Source organism: Apium graveolens, chromosome 10 (genome assembly GCF_009905375.1).
Source record: "Apium graveolens cultivar Ventura chromosome 10, ASM990537v1, whole genome shotgun sequence".
Taxonomy (NCBI): Eukaryota; Viridiplantae; Streptophyta; class Magnoliopsida; order Apiales; family Apiaceae; genus Apium; species Apium graveolens.
The window spans coordinates 154,477,377-154,494,755 of record NC_133656.1 but is presented as its reverse complement, the minus strand read 5'-3'; the positions used below and the strand labels follow the sequence as shown (position 1 = coordinate 154,494,755).

At 37.7% G+C, this 17,379-nt stretch overlaps 1 protein-coding gene across 1 annotated transcript; it reads left to right on the top strand.

Moving 5' to 3' along the window:
- Window positions 1-921: 921 nt before the first annotated feature.
- Window positions 922-2,157, top strand: LOC141691174 (uncharacterized). The gene is made up of 2 exons (XM_074495913.1): window positions 922-1,121; window positions 1,260-2,157. The coding sequence occupies exons 1-2, from the start codon at window positions 922-924 to the stop codon at window positions 2,155-2,157; spliced, it is 1,098 nt and encodes a 365-aa protein (XP_074352014.1).
- The last annotated feature ends 15,222 nt before the right edge of the window (window positions 2,158-17,379 follow it).

Sequence of the window (17,379 nt, the reverse complement as noted above, 5' to 3'; positions counted from 1 at the left end):
CAGGTCAGCGGTTAGCCCTGCTGGCAGATGGAGTTGTAGCCAATTCATCAAGTGAGGAGAACTTTCACCTTCACGATGATGATGATGAGGAATCTTCTGCCACCGAAGATGGTGAAGGACATTCAGAGAGAAATGAAGAAATTTCCAATACATTTCCGGTAGTTGGAGAAGAACATCATGTTCCAAGGGTTCCATGATTTTGCATAGAGCAATACACTCCACCAATCATAGATAACCCTAATGATATATATGCTGATGAAGACCTCGACAAGGGGGAACTGGGTGAGGGAATGTGTTACCGTGACAAAGCAACACTCTTGGGAGCAGTGAGGCGTGCACATATTAACACTGATCGTACATATAAAACTACAAGGAGTAACAAAGAACAACTCATTGTACAGTGCCGGGCTGAGGGGTGTAACTGGAGGATGAGGGCTGCTTTCATGCATGATTCCGGGTACTGGCGAATTAATGTTAATAGAGAGGAACACAAATGCATGGTCGATCAGCCGTTAAAAGATCACAAGAAGTTATCTACAAGGATGATTGCGCAGATTGTAAAACCACTTGTAAGTAAATTTTTAGCAAACGCCACTTATTAAGGCCGATTTTTTTTGACATTTACAATTTTATGTGAAACAGGTAATAGATACACCAGAAATTCCCATTAAAACTATTCTCCCGCTGATCAACAACGAGCACAACCACATAGTGGGGTACAAGAAAGCGTGGAGAGGGAACCAAATAGCAATTGAGGAAGTGTATGAAAGTTGGGCTACAACATACCAAGCTCTACCCATGTTCCTGGAAGCCATTATGAAGACAAATCCTGGAACCATTGCTGAGATCGATGCTGTCCCTCATGCTAAGGAATGGGGCACGTCCGTCTGCAAGTGAATTTTTTGGTCTTTAAAGGTAATGATGGACGGGTGGCAACATGCACGTCCTGTGATTTCAATAGATGGGACATTCTTGAAAGGAAGATATAGGGGCAAGCTGCTTATTTCTATGGATGTTGATTCGAACAACCACCCGTTCCCTCTCTGTTATGGCTTGGTTGATGAGGAGACGTACGAGAACTGGTCTTGGTTTTTGCAGCGTCTTCGAAGACATGTCTATCAGTAACGGACCGATGTCTGCATCATTTCTGACCATGCAGCCAGCATTATCTCCACCCTACGAGACCCTCAGAACGGTTTTGCTGAGCCACTCGGCATCCATATGTTCTGTCTCCTCCATGTAAGAAGTAAATTTTGCAGTCATCACCCAGGTGGTGAACTAAAAAAATTAATGTGGAAAACTGGAAGAACCACACAAGTCTCAAAGCACGATGCATATATGTCAAGGATTGGTGAAATTTCCCCCACTGCCCTACAATATCTTGCTACAATACCCGTGGAGAGGTGGACACTTTCCCACGATAGTGGTGTTCGCTACGGTCAAACAATCACAAACATGCTTGAGCGATTCAACGACAACATAAGGAGGGCTTGTTTTATTCTAGTAACAGCAATGATGGAGTACCTCTTCTACAAGACGGTCACAATTGTAGACAAATATCGAAACATAGTGGATGATGGTCTACAAGAGGGGCGACAGTTATGTGAACGTTCCGCCTCTATGTTAGCAAAAATTCGGAGGAAGGAAACAGGACATACGGTTATTACTTTCCATCATCTCCACGGGATTATGAAAATACTAACACATCAGTACACAACTGCTAAGGGAAAGGTAAAGGGAGGTAAAACCCAGGTTGTCAACCTCAATGACCATACGTGCACATGTGGAAAATGGGCAACCCATCACATGCTGTGCTCCCATGCAATGGAAGGTTGTATAACACATGGATTGAGTTGGGAGCATTTAATCAAAAATTTCTATAAGAACCAAACAATGCAGGACTTGTACATGCCAATAATTTATCCGTTGGAACCAACTCAATACTGGAACTACGACTTACCCGTACCTTGGCAGGGGTATGGAAAGTTAGTGCCAGAAGAGTCCTTGAAAAAGCTAAAGAAAAAGCGCAGGGATAAGGGACAATCAGTGCGGATCCGAATGGAGATTGATGGTCCGCGGTCTGGAAAGAAATGTAGTGTATGTAACCAAGAAGGTCACACCAAGCGTAGTAAGAAATGCCTAGGGCGCCCACACTGAAACACGTGATCTTGTTGTCAAACATATGTACTACTGTTATTACAAGCAGTCTACTTGTAATATGGTTCCGTTTCCTTGTTTTCCATTTTATTATTTACTTGTTCTATCATAATATTTTGGTTTCCAATGCTCATTGCACATTCATTTTGTGTCTACATCTAACAGTTAACGTTTTTACATTTAACGTTATGACACCCTTTCTTGAATAAATAAAATTTTATATTTAATCATACAGACTCAAAATTTTTTTACATACCTACCAAACAATAGAAAAATGGACCTAAACAAATTTTCAGTTATTTAAATATGCCCGTGCACAAATTTGCCCCCTGACATTTACGCACTCGCCGCTCAAGACACCATCTTCCAAGCTACAAAAGTGTTGGTCATATAAATTTTTAATTCAAAATTTAATTTTTCCCAAAAAGAGGTTTACATTACAACACAACAAAAAAATTTGGAACCCAAAAAATCTACGGTTATTTACATACGCACGTGCCAAAACATGCCCTCACCTAAAAATTTTGCACTCACATTGCACGACACCCTTTTTGGAGCTAGAAAAGTCTTATTTATACGGTTTTTTATTTAAATTAAAAAATACACACATAAAATAGGTTTACATTACAACCCAATAAAAAAAATTAACTACAAACATTTTCCATTTATTTAATATAGGAGTCCAAAAACAGCCCTTCACCTAATTTTATTTCCTTCAAAAACACACTAACACAAGTTCTTTCCGGGGAAAAGAGAATATTTTTTAATAAATATTTTAAAAGAGAATATTCAATGATCTCAATGATCTGGTGTGCCGTCATATGGCTCTTGGTCGTATCCCGCTGGTGGCATTTGAGATCATTGAGTACCGGTATTCTGATAGGGTACTGAGACAGTTTGGGATGTGCCAGCATATACCGGATGATCCGTTTGACCACACTGTTCTGAGGTTGGAGAGACAGTCTTCTTTTCAGCGGCCTCATCGTCTTGCTATGCATCAGCAGTATGTTGCCGAGTGGGAGAGTTATGTGGCTACGGGCGGGCCGGAGATTGTTGAGGGCGGGTTTGTATCTCTCGCCGAGTATATGCAGTGGTATAGATGGGTAAGTAAGATGAGGATCGCTCGTTGTGTACCCCCTGAGGGCGATATCATACAACCCCGGGACTGGTACCCTCAGCAGATGATGGGTGATGCAGTATGGTATTCTTTACTTGTTTTTAATTGCAGTCTTTACATATTTTCCTATAACTACTTGTAAAATGGATTAAAAATGAAAATAAGGACTTATTTAGGTTAATTTCCCGTGAATTATCATTAATTCCCTATAACTACTTGTAAATGGATTAAAAATGAAAATAAAGACTTATTTAGGTTAATTTCCCGTGAATTATCATTAATTCCCTATAACTATTTGTAAAATGGATTAAAAATGAAAATAAGGACTTATTTAGGTTAATTTCCCGTGAATTATCATTAATTCCCTATAACTACTTGTAAATGGATTAAAAATGAAAATAAAGACTTATTTAGGTTAATTTCTCGTGAATTATCATTAATTCCTTATAACTACTTGTAAATGGATTAAAAATGAAAATAAGGACTCATTTATGTTAATTTTCCGTGAATTATCATTAATTCCCTATAACTACTTGTAAATGGATTAAAAATGAAAATAAGGACTTATTTAGGTTAATTTCCCGTGAATTATCACTAATTCCCTATAACTACTTGTAAAATGGATTAAAAATAAAAATAAGGACTTATTTAGGTTAATTTCCCGTGAATTATCATTAATTCCCTATAACTACTTGTAAATGGATTAAAAATGAAAATAAGGACTTATTTAGGTTAATTTCCCGTGAATTATCATTAATTCCCTATAACTACTTGTAAATGGATTAAAAATGAAAATAAGGACTTATTAAGGTTAATTTCCCATGAATTATCATTAATTCCCTATAACTACTTGTAATGGATTAAAATGAAAATAAGGACTTATTTAGGTTAATTTCCCGTGAATTATCATTAATTCTCTATAACTAGTTGCAAATGGATTAAAAATGAAAATAAGGACTTATTTAGGTTAATTTCCCGTGAATTATCATTAATTCCCTATAACTACTTGTAAATGGATTAAAAATGAAAATAAGGACTTATTTAGGTTAATTTCCCGTGAATTATCATTAATTTCCTATAACTACTTGTAAATGGATTAAAAATGAAAATAAGGACTTATTTAGGTTAATTTCCCGTGAATTATCATTAATTCCCTATAACTACTTGTAAAATGGATAAAAAATGAAAATAAAGACTTATTTACAATTTTTACTTGTTTATTTATTTGTAGTTAGAGAGTGCTATGAAGATGACACGCATGATCCACATGTCCCGCCCTCCTAGCTGGTTCTTTGATGTCATTCCCAATTTTCTCGCATATTAGGATCGGGTCATTACTGAGTGGAAGGGTCTTGGATACAGTACGCCCACTTTCATCAGACCGAAAGATATTCAGCAACCTCCTATTGAGCGTCAGCCTCCTGTTGGAGATGCACGTGAGGTAGACATTCATGATACAGCTCCTAGTACCTCGCAACAGACCGCGTCCCTATCTCTCAGAAGCGTCCTCGGGAGGTACTAATAACTATCAATCACGGACTTGTGATCTTTTAAATTTCATCTATTAAATATGTAAATGACCTGTGTGTCTTTAATTTACATTAATGGCAGGATGAGACTGGTGGTCCTGAGGAGGATACCGCAATACTTCTCCCCCCTAAACGTCCACGTGAGGTATAAATTTCTAACAAAAGCTTTCATTTCATGCATCGTAGAACTTCAATTAATATGTCTGTATCGGCTGTAATTGCAGGAGGTTCAGTCTACTGGTAATGTTCCAGCCACCCATGCTCCTACACATGTATCTATTTGTAATAACCCCAAATTTTGGAATTTTTGAAACACTGATGAATAGTAACTTTTTGGTGATGATGCTGATTAAGGAAAATTATCAGACCACGCTATATAGGAGTACTGTTATGGAAATTCTAAGATCGTATTAGTATTCCATAAAGTAAATGAGTGTATGTAAAGATCTTCAGAATCAAAATTCGAACACTTTGCTTTTTCCCGAAAATCCACCAGATACCGAAAGAATTGAGTATAAGGTAACATGATAAAAATGATTTAAATTCAAGGATTATAAAAGAGGATCATAAAAGGAATATAAAAGATTGTAAAAGGTTTAGGGGAACCCAAGTAATGAGATCCCGGATATGATCCTTCAAACGATCAACGTGAACGAGAGTAAAGCGAACCGTAAAATAAATAAACGACCAAGGAACAAGTACATACAAGTAGAATGGGTCGGAAGCTTCCAAGAGAAGCTAAAATATGTGGTTAAAAGAGAAGGTGACATCATCACACCATAAGATTTGAATATGTGGCATGGAAGTGATGTCATCTAGGCGATGCAAGCATTTTAATAAAGTAAAATCTAGATAGTTTACCAAGGATCAATTGCAACCAAGCATTCTTTCACACATTCCAAGACAAAGCCAAGGGAAAAACTCATCTTCCTCACCCAACCAAAAAGCTCTCGGCCAAAACAAACCCAGAAACTTCAAACTGCCATATCTCCTTCAATACTCACTAAAATGTTGTGTTCTATAGCTCGTTGGAAAGGTATTGAAATGGCCTACAACTCTTGTTCACAAGTATCGTCCAAATAAGCAAGGTAAGACCCTCATTTTTACAGTTCTTTCAATCGGACTTTTAGAAACTTTAAAGCCTAACTTTGTGTTCTTGATTTCTTTTGAAAGATTAAGCTTGTAGGAGGCTCCCTAAGGCTTCCTAGCAACTTAACACCTCCCAAGGAAGGTATAAACTTCAAATCCTAGCCTTTACTTTGATTATTAGTGAGTTTGATGGTTGGTTTTCTAAATGAGAAGCATGATCTTTGATTATTGTCAGGAATATGTATATTAGTTTGATGATAAGTCAAACAAAACACTTAAGTAGAAATCTAGTGTTTGTAGCCTCAACGGATAAGACCATCTTGGCTATCCGTTGAAGGAGTAGCTTTACTTAGCAATAAGTTTAGTATTGTAGCACATTTCATTCTCTGGATTCAAGTTATAATTCTTAGATGTTGTAGGAAATTATCAGTCATGTTGACTACTAGTGGATATGCAAATAGGAGGGCTAATTGTAAATATTTCATGCCTTGTAATTTTGTATAAGTGAAGAAATATCAACTGATATTGAAGACCTTCAACGGATAAGAAACAAAGCTTCAACGGATGTCTCTAAATCTTCAACGGATAATATCCATCAACGGATAAGTGCTTCAACGGATAAGAATTCAACTGCTAATGCATCAACGGATAAAGCATCAACGGATAAAGCCTCAACGGATAAGGCATCAACGGATGAAAGCTTCAACGGATGCTTAGTTCAATAGCAGTTGATAGTGACAATTCATAAGCTGATAGAGGCACATGGGTTGACAGAGACAAACTGGAATGTGGCAGCCTCTAGGAGGAATCAAGAAAATGCAGCATTTCCATTCTGGTGCAAATAAGGGAGTATTCAAAGATTAACAGCTAAACCCAAATTGCATTGGATAGAGAAATGAAGAAGAAACATGTGAAGAGCCTTTTTAATTGTATTTTACAGTTTTGTCTTCACTTGTAAACTTGGTGATATATAGACCAAGTAGCAACTAGTAATTAGGTGTAAATTTTCAAGAGCTGTTTAGAAAAATTCAGAGAGAAAATCATCTAGTTTGTACTAGGAAGCAGCTGTGATTTAATTCTTTGAATCACAGATTTTCTGAAATAACACATCTCTGGTGGAACAACAAATCCACCAGAAAAGTTTTTAAGTTCTTTGTGTTCTTTACATTTGTGTTTGAATATATATATCTGTCTGTATTAGCCTCAAGCAATTCACACACATTTGCTCACTAAAACACTTAGCCTTAGAAACTGCTCAAAACTTGAAAAAGTTTTGAGATTTACATTTAACCCCCCTTTTGTAAATCTCATTGTTAGTCCACTGGGAATAACAATTGGTATCAGAGCAAGCTCTTAACATACAAAGAGTTTAAAGATCTATTCTGCTAACATCATGAGTGCACAGAAGAATCCTCCTGCTAGGAAGGATATTGGAATAAAGATTCCAGTCCTGGAAAAAGATAACTATCATCACTGGAAAGTGAAGATGCATTTACATCTTCTTTCTCAAGATGAAAGCTACATCAACTGTATTGAAAATGGTCCTCACATCCCTCACAAAGTGGCCACAACTGCTACTGCAACAGTTGCTGTTGGACAGTCCATTCCCAATCCAAAAGCAGAATGGACTATTGAAGAGATGGAAGAAATCCGCAAGGACAAGAAAGCCATGAACATTTTGTTTAATGGCTTAGAACAAGATATGTTTGACAATGTCATCAATAGTTAAACTGCAAAGGAAGTTTGGGATACTGTACAAATCATCTGTGAAGGTACTGAGCAGGTTAGAGAGAACAAGATGCAGCTTCTTATTCAACCGTATGAATATTTTCACTTTGAAGAAGGAGAATCATTAAATGATACCTTCAACAGATTTCAGAAACTGTTAAATGGATTGAAGCTGTATGGTAGAGTGTACCAAGTCAAGGATTCCAACTTAAAATTTCTGAGGTCTCTACCAAAGGAATGGAAGCCTATGACTGTCTCTCAAAGAAATTCTCAAGATTATAAGAAATTCACACTTGAAAGAATATATGAAATTTTGAAGACTTATGAACTTGAAATGGAGCAGGATGAGCTGCTGGAAAAGGGAAAGAGAAAAGGAGGAACAGTTGCACTTGTAGCTGACAGTGAGAAGATTGAAGCCAGGAATGAGGAGAAGACAATGCCAAGTCTCAAAATTGGCACAAGCAAATCAGAATTAAGCAAGGGTAAAGAGCAAGTAGCTGAGGATGAAGACAATTCTAGTCAGGATGACTCTGATGATGTTGATGAACATTTGGCTTTTCTATCCAGGAGGTTTGCAAAGATGAAGTTTAGGAAAAATACAAAATTCACTAAGCCAAACAAAAACATGGTGGACAAATCCAAGTTCAAATGTTATAACTGTGGCATTAGTGGACACTTTGCAAGTGAGTGTAGGAAGCCAACCTCTGATAAGAAGAAATTTAAGCAAGTTGATTATAAAAAGAAGTATTTTGATTTGCTCAAACAAAAGGAAAGAGCTTTTCTCACTCAAGATGATTGGGCAGCAGATGGAGTCAATGAAGATGATGATATGGAATATGTCAACCTAGCCCTGATGGCTAATTCTGATGAAAATGAAACTAGTTCATCAAGCAACCAGGTAATTACTACTGATCTCTCTCAGCTTTCTAAAGATGAATGCAATGAAGCCATAAATGATATGTCCAATGAATTATATCATTTGCGTGTTTCCCTTAAATCACTGGCCAAAGAAAACACTAGGATCAAAGAGAATAATGTGTTTTTAAGTGATAGGAATGCTGTGTTAGAGGATCAGGTAATTGAGCTTGAAAAGATTAAACTTAAATGCTTGACTGTTGAGAGTGAACTAGAAGAAGCTGTTAAGAAAGTAGAAATTCTTTCTAAATAGTTAGAGAGTGAGCAAGAGGTAATCAAGGCCTGGAAAACATCTAGGGATGTTAGTGTTCAGATTGCCAAGGTTCAGGGAATTGAATCATTCTGTGAGGATGCCTGGAAGAAAAACAAAAATGAGTTAGAATTAATTGATGGATTGTCAACGGATGTGGAATCACATGATGAAAGTTATCCGTTGAAGGAAGAAAAAGAGCATCCGTTGAAGGCTCATCAATTAAAACAGGCAAGTAATTTCAAAAATAAAAATCTCAATAAGAAGGATGGTTCAACTTTCAAGAACTTTGTCAAAGAAGGAGCTAGCACATCCAAAGATGCTAGTAAGGTGAATATAGGACACATGACTTTAGATCAGCTGAAAAATAGGCTTAAGTTGGTTGAGGATAAAAAGGAAACTAAAAGAAAATCTAAAAGAAATGGGAAGGTAGGGATTAATAAACATAACAATTACACACCTGATAGGTATGCTCCTAGAAAAAAGCTGTGTGCATTGTAAAAGTGTTAATCATCTATCTGATAACTGCAAATCTGTTAAGAATGCTCCCATGCCTTCAAATCCCTCCATGCCTAACATGTCTATGTCACCTCTGCATGCTATTCCTGTTATGTCTCATCAGAATCCCCATGCACATTTTGCAAACATGCCATATATTAATAATCCTTATTTTACTGCATTTAGTATGCCTCAAATGCCATACAATATGCCTATGTGGAATAACATGTTTGCACAAAATTCAATGCCTTATCAAATTCAATCAAATGTGCTAAATGATTCTGTGACTAACCCTACACTTCAACCAACTACATCTGAGACCAAGGTTGACCCAAAGTTACCTAAGTCAAAAGATACAGGAGGAATGAAGTCTAGGAAAAAGACTAACAAGGCTGGACCCAAGGAAACTTGGGTACCAAAATCAACTTGATTGATTTTGTTGTGTGCAGGGAAAAAGAAGGAATCTATGGTACTTGGACAGTGTCTGTTCAAGACACATGACAGGAGATTTCACCCTGCTCACAGAGTTTAAGGAGAGAGCTGGCCCTAGCATAACCTTTGGAGATGACAGCAAAGGATTCACTATGGGATATGGCTTGATTTCAAAAGAAAATATCATCATTGATGAAGTTGCATTGGTTGATGGTCTCAAACACAACTTATTGAGCATCAGTCAACTATGTGACAGAGGGAATATTGTTTCCTTCAATTCTGAAGCCTGTATTGTCACAAGTAAGAAGGACAATAAAGTGGTTCTAACTGGAGTTAGAAAAGGGAATGTGTACTTAGCTGACTTCAACTCTACAGATGCAGAATCTATTACTCGTCTTCTCAGCAAAGCAAGCTCAGTTGAAAGTTGGCTATGGCACAAGAAGCTGTCCCATTTGAATTTCAAGACAATGAATGATCTAGTCAAAAAGGACTTAGTTAGAGGAATACCTCTTGTAGAATTCACAAGGGATGGACTATGTGATGCTTGTCAGAAAGGAAAGCAAAAGAAAGTAGCATTCAGTAAGAAGCTTGAATCTGCAATTGATGAACCATTACAACTGCTACACATGGATCTTTTTGGACCAGTCAATGTATTGTCAATTTCAAGGAAAAGATATTGCCTAGTGATTGTAGATGATTTCTCAAAGTTTTCATGGGTTTATTTTCTTGGATCAAAGGATGAAGCTAGTGAAATCATTATCAATCATATCAAGCAAGTCAACAATCATCCTGATTTCAAAGTAAGGAATATTATGAGTGACAATGGAACTGAGTTCAAGAATTCAACCATGAAGTTGTTCTGTGAAGAAAATGGGATCATGCATGAGTTCTCAGCTCCAAGGACTACACAACAAAATGGTGTGGTGGAAAGGAAGAACAGATCACTAATTGAAGCTGCAAGGCCAATGCTTGAAGAGTCAAAACTCCCAACTTACTTTTGGGCTGAGGCTGTTAACTGTGCATGTTACACTCAGAATATTTCTCTAATCAATCAGGCAAAATGCATGACTCCCTATCAATTATTCAAGAGAAGAAAACCAACTTTAAACTTTCTGCATGTCTTTGGTTGCAAATACTACATCTTAAGGAATCAATCTGATCACAAAGGGAAGTTTGATGCAAAGGCTGATGAAGGAATATTTGTTGGTTATTCTGCTGGAAAATCATATAGGGTCTACAATCTAAGAACCAACATTGTCATGGAATCTGTGCATGTTGTGTTTGATGATAAAAAGATTGATGGACTAACAGATGAGGGACATCATGAAGGACTCAAATTTGACAAAATTGAGATATATTGTGATGATAGTGAAGATGAGAATGATGAAGAAGGCATCTCAAGAAGAATTCAAAATCTGCCTTTGGATAATGCACAGAATGCTGCATCCGTGGAAAGTCATAATTCAGCTTCCGTTGAAAGAAGCAATGCAACATCCGTTGAAAGACAAAGTGCATCATCCGTTGAAGTTCACAATGAAGCATTCGTTGATAACAGTCTGTCAACGGATAATCAATTCACTTCATCAGTTGATAGAGCTCCCAATTCCTTTCAAAGGATCAGCAACTCAGGGGGAGTTTCAATCAATCAACATTCTATCTCACCTCATGACAATACTGAGGCAACCTCATCTAGAGCTAATCTACCACCTCAAAGGAAATGGACCAAGAATCACCCTTTTGAACTGATCATTGGTGATGCTACATCTAAAGTGCAAACTAGAAGGGCAACTCAAGATGAATGTCTGTATAGCAGTTTTATATCACAGGAGGAACCTAAGAGAGTAGAAGAAGCTCTATTGGATCCAGATTGAATTTTAGCAATGCAAGAGGAGCTAAACCAATTTGAGAGGAATAAAGTATGGAAGCTGGTACCCGAGCCAAAGAACAAGAGTTCTATTGACACAAAATGGATATTCAGAAAAAAAAATGGATGAAAATGGCATTGTCATAAGGAATAAAGCCAGATTGGTTGCTAAAGGCTATTCTGAACAAGAGGGAATAAATTTTAATGAAACATTTGCTCCAGTTGCCAGACTTGAAGCCATCAGAATCTTTCTAGCCTATGCAGCCCATGCCAATTTCAAAGTCTATCAAATGGATGTCAAGAGTGCATTTCTAAATGGGGAATTGGAGAAAGAAGTTTATGTAAGCCAACCTTCAGGATTTGAAGATCCAAACTTTCCAGACTATGTGTATTATCTGTTGAAAGCACTCTATGGACTAAAGCAAGCACCTAGAGCCTGGTATGAGACTTTGTCAAAATTCCTTCTAGATAATCACTTCACAAGAGGTACTGTTGACAAAACTCTTTTCTTTAGAAATGTTAATGGCTCTACAATACTTGTTCAAATTTATGTAGATGATATTATATTTGGATCTACAGATGATAAGCTTTGTAAAAAGTTTGCTAAGTTAATGCAAAGTAAATATGAAATGAGCATGATGGGAGAGCTAACTTATTTTCTTGGTTTACAAGTTAAACAAGTTAGTGGTGGAATTTTCATTAGTCAAACTAAATATATTTATGATCTTTTAAAGAAGTTTGACTTAATGGACCGTTCATCTGTAAAAACTCCCATGGCCACTGCCACCAAGCTTGAATTAAACAAGACTGAAAAGTCTGTGGACATTTCAAGTTATAGAGGCATGGTTGGCTCACTTTTATATTTAACTGCTAGTAGACCTGATATAATGTTTTCTACATGTCTCTGTGCTAGATTTCAAGCTGACCCTAAAGAATCTCATTTAGTGGCTATTAAAAGAATCTTCAGATATCTCAAAGGGACTCCAAATCTAGGAATTTGGTACCCTAGAGAGTCTGGTTTTAATCTAATTGGCTACTCAGATGCAGATTATACAGGCTGCAAAATAGACAGGAAAAGCATAACTGGAACCTGTTAATTTCTAGGGAACAAGCTTGTGTCATGGTTCAGCAAGAAGCAAAATTCTGTTTCTAAATCAACAGCTGAAGCTGAGTACATTGCTGCTGGTAGTTGCTGTGCACAGATACTATGGATGAGGAATCAACTATTTGACTATGGACTAACTATTGACAAAATTCCTATATTCTGTGACAACACAAGTGCCATTGCCATTACTGAAAATCCAGTACAACACTCAAGAACCAAGCACATTGACATCAAGTACCACTTCATTAGGGAACATGTGATGAAAGGTACAGTAGAACTTCACTTTGTTCCAAGTGAAAAGCAGATTGCAGACATATTTACCAAGCCACTTGATGAATCAACATTCACAAGATTAGTAAGTGAGCTAGGTATGCTTAATTATTCATAAATTTATGTCCTCTTTATAATCTGCCTTGAAGCCTGAAATGAATTTGCTGCAAGAACAAAGTTGGCTTTAAGTAAAAATTATTCTATCAATGGATATTCCCTATCCGTTGAAAGCCAAAAGTGTTCTATCAACGGATGTTCATTATCCGTTGAAAGACAAATACATTTTTGGTAATTTTATCCCTCAACGGATAAAATAGTGTTGATCATCAACGGATAACTATTTACCTTATCCGTTAAAGTGTCACATCAGTTACTTTAAGTGAGTCACAACCGTTGATTCTTTTACTTAACCGTTGATACAGATATACACTGTTGTATGTATTTGTATTAAAGGCAGTTTTCAGAATTTTTACAGTTTTCTTTACTCTTAAACGACTGTAATTTATTTAAAAGTATCATTTAATCATTTTATTTATGTTTTAATTCAAGAAAGTATAAAAGCCCATTGAATTCTTATTTTCACTTTACGCTTTCTTGCAATTTTTATTCTCCTTCGCTCCCAAAACTCTCAAGTTTTTCTCTGCAACCTCTACTCACAACAATGGCACCAGTAGTCAAAATTATGTCTCAGTCTGGATTTGTTTATGAAAAGAACAATTTCATAGCCTTGGTTGAAAAGAATGAAGCCCATTCTGATTATCACAAGATGACGGACTTCATCAAAAACTGCAAACTAAGCTATGCAATGCTGGAAGCCCCAACCATTTACTGTGAGGTAATTGAGGAGATTTGGACAACTGCAGAGTTCAACTCCACAGATATGACTATTGCCTTCTCTCTCAAAGGTAAGGATTATTACATTAACTGTGATGACATACAGTCTTGCTTTAAGTTGCCTGAGAATAATGCCATGACACCACATACTGATAAAGATGTATCTGCTATGTTAGATTCCATAGGCTATGCTTTTAGTTCTGCTAGTTTAGGTAGTATTAGAAGAAAGGGCCTTAGGAAAGAATGGAGTTTTCTTGGAGATGCCTTTATCAAGGTTTTCTCTGGGAAGATTAGCAATTTTCATGCCATAACTTCATCTCTTGTTAATATGCTCTATATGCTAGTTTCTTATATGTACTTTAATTTTAGCAACTATGTCATGCTAGAATTAGGTTCCAGGTTAGGCAACAAAGCTAATAGACCATATAACATCTACTATGCTAGATTCTTTATGTTATTGGCTAACCATGTTGCTGAAGGGTTGGTTATATCTAATGAGAGCAATAAACTCAAATGCTGGACACAAGAGAAAAGGGTCCTTGCAGACCTTTTGAGAATCAACCTCAACAGCCAGGTGCCATTGGTATATTTGCCAATAATGAATGCACCACAGGTAAGTGAGGTAAACACTTCTATCACTCCTACTGTTTCCAACCCCATTGTTTCTTTGCCTTCTAGTGTGGCAATGGAATCTGTGTCTTTATCCCAACAGGTTCCTACCAAAGCCACCAAAACTAAAATTTCAAAACACAAGTCAAAGAAAACCACCTCTGTTGTTTCCCAAAAGACAACAGTTATAACAACCATCATAAACCCTGAAGGGAGTGAACAGGGTGTGAGTGGTGAGGGGAGGGGTGAACATCAAGAAATCCCCCAGGATAAGGTGGGAAAGGTGAGTGGTACCCCAGCCAGCCAAGCCACAGTCTCTCAAAAGACTGTGGTGGTTCAAAAGGAGTCAAACACATCCCTAGTTGCATCCTCCCAAAATGATGCAGCTATTGAAAATACTCCCCAACCAGGGACACAGAACAAAAGAGGGAGGGACACTGAAGCCACACATTCACCAATCAAAGCCTTTTCAAGGAAGAAGAAGGCTAAAACCCTAGTTTCCATACAGGGGGCACACACATCACAGATACATCCACCTGTATCTTTGCCTTCTCAAATTCAGCTTGATGTGACTCCAGCAAATGTGGAGTCACAACCCCATTCTCTCATATTAGAAACACATCAATCATCAAACTCTCCATCACCCTCTCTGGATGTGGATATGATATTCACATCAATTCCTGATTCTCCCTCCTTAAAACTCAGGGAGGAGCCCCACTCAAATCCTGATGATCATCATCTGTTAGATGATTTGTTGGATCATCAGCCAATTCTTTCAGATATAGTTGAAGAATCTGTGTCACCTCACTTAAAATCAATTCACACAGATTCAACAATTATGTCACTTTCAATATCTACATCTTTTCCTTCTTCAACGGATATCTCTCATCCTTTGAAAAGTGGTTGTTCTTCGACGGATAAGCTTAACAGCAGTTATCCATTGATACCATCAGTTTCCACTTCAACAGATACTCCCTATCCGTTGATGGTCTCTACACATATAACAGAAACAATTCCAACTGTAGAAGACATGGATACTGTTCAATCACTTTTAGGTTTGAGGGAAGGGAATGATAATTTGAGTGAGAGGCTGGGTTGCTCCCAGGCAAAAGGAGAGGTTGAGAGTCAACATATGCATGCTATTTCTTCCAGCATGGCAAAAGTAAGTGAGGGGAGTGCCACCTTAGAAGGTGAGGGTGAGGGTGTGAGGGTGTGTGTGAGCCAGGGGGGCCCCTGCTGCAAGAAAATAGAGAAAATGAGAGAAAGGAAGGTACAGAAGCTATAAGGGTGGATCCAGCCATTGCTAGTGAGTCAATGATTGTGGATGATGCAGAAAAGGAAAGACAATTTCAGCAACATTACAAAGTTGTAATTGATAACATTTCCTTGGATGCTGACACTTTTACTCACCCCGTTCCAGCCTATCAATTGTTGGCTGCTCAAGGCAATGTGGAGGCAGAGCAGACTTTGAACATTGTACACACTTCAGAATCTCTTCTAAGAGACAAAGATGCTGTTAATAGGCTGCCTTCTCAAGCTGGTGAGCCATCTGAAGAATTTGGAGTAAATTCTAATGATGATGACTCTAATTCTTTGGATGAGAGCATGAACTTAGGGGGAGCAACAGGCCCAAGTTCTGTTCCAAATCTACCTGACTGGGCATGGGCAAAGGAATCTACACCAGGACAGTTTGGTATATCTTTGGTCAAGCAAGTAATGACTATACAGAAGGCCCTTCAGGAGACTACAGATGCTGGTACAAAGGCACTTCTTCAAGCTCATCTAGACTCTCTGCATCTCTTGCAGTTGCAGCATATCAGACAGAATCTAAGTATGGATGAACTCAAGCAGGATATTGCTGATCTGAAATCCTACAATGCTGAGAAGTTGGATTCAGTCATGCCTTATGGTACTATGCAAGATTTGTTAGTAAGATTGATGAGAGAATCTGATGCTGACAAGAGGCTGGCCAGGTTGGAAAATAGAGTTCAGATCATTGAAGACTCTATGGTCACCATTCTTCAGAATCAACAAACTCAGACAAATCTACTAATGCAGCTGGCAAAAGCACAAGGCTTGACCCCTACCCTTGATGATAACAAAAATGGGGAGAATAAAAGGGAAGGGGAAGGAGAGCCATCAACAACAGTTCAAATATCTAAAGTGCTAATTCCTGCCATCACCACTTCTCCAACTATTCAAATCAAAGGAAAGCTTGATGGAATTGATCAAATCCAGATAGCAGCAGCTGAATTGCAAGTCAAAGAGCAAAGTAGGAAAATTGATGAAAAGGTGCAACAAATTTTTGGTTCTACAGCTTCTAAATCACAATCTGTGAAGCATAGCACAAAGGTGGAATCAATTATTATGGAGCTCAAGCCAGTAAGGAGGAATAAGGTTGGAGAAACTTCTGCCAAGAATATGAAACCTATGGTTCTCAAGCCCAACAACAGATCCAATAAGGACTCTACAAAGAATCCTCTAAGCCTTGCTCAGATGAAAGAAGTGGATTTTCCTCTTCCAAAGCCTGATGAAGACAAGGTTTTGGGTGGAAGTATCATAAAGCACAAAGAGACCATGAATGTGGTTGAAAGGATGAACATGGCTATTATCTTTAGAGAGGGAAAGAGCATTTGTGTGATGCAAGGACATCCCGAATTCTCAATAACCAAGAGGGAAGAAGCCAGAAGGTTGAAGGAAGAAGCCAAAAAGCTAAAGGCTGACAAAAGAGCACAAGCAAAGCTTGAAAAATAGCTAAAGTCAAGCCAAGCTGAAGAAAAGAAAGAAATTGAAGACAAGAGTGAAGATGTAGGTATGGGGGACATGTTTAGTGATGATGTGGGAGAAAGAAGTAAGGAAAGAGAGGAATGGCAGAAAGGGAACAGAAAGAAGGCCAATGCAAAAAGAAAGATGGTAGATGAGACTGAAGAAACCCAATCAAAATCCAAACCACTATCTTCTATTCCTGAACCCATTGTGCCT

What these genes read in the sequence shown, in the direction of transcription:
- LOC141691174 (XM_074495913.1), top strand. Translation starts at nt 922, where the DNA reads ATGGACGGGTGGCAACATGCACGTCCTGTGATTTCAATAGATGGGACA. An exon ending in CTTCGAAGACATGTCTATCA is followed by an intron (nt 1,122 to 1,259) that starts GTAACGGACCGA and finishes TAAATTTTGCAG; the next exon opens with TCATCACCCAGGTGGTGAAC.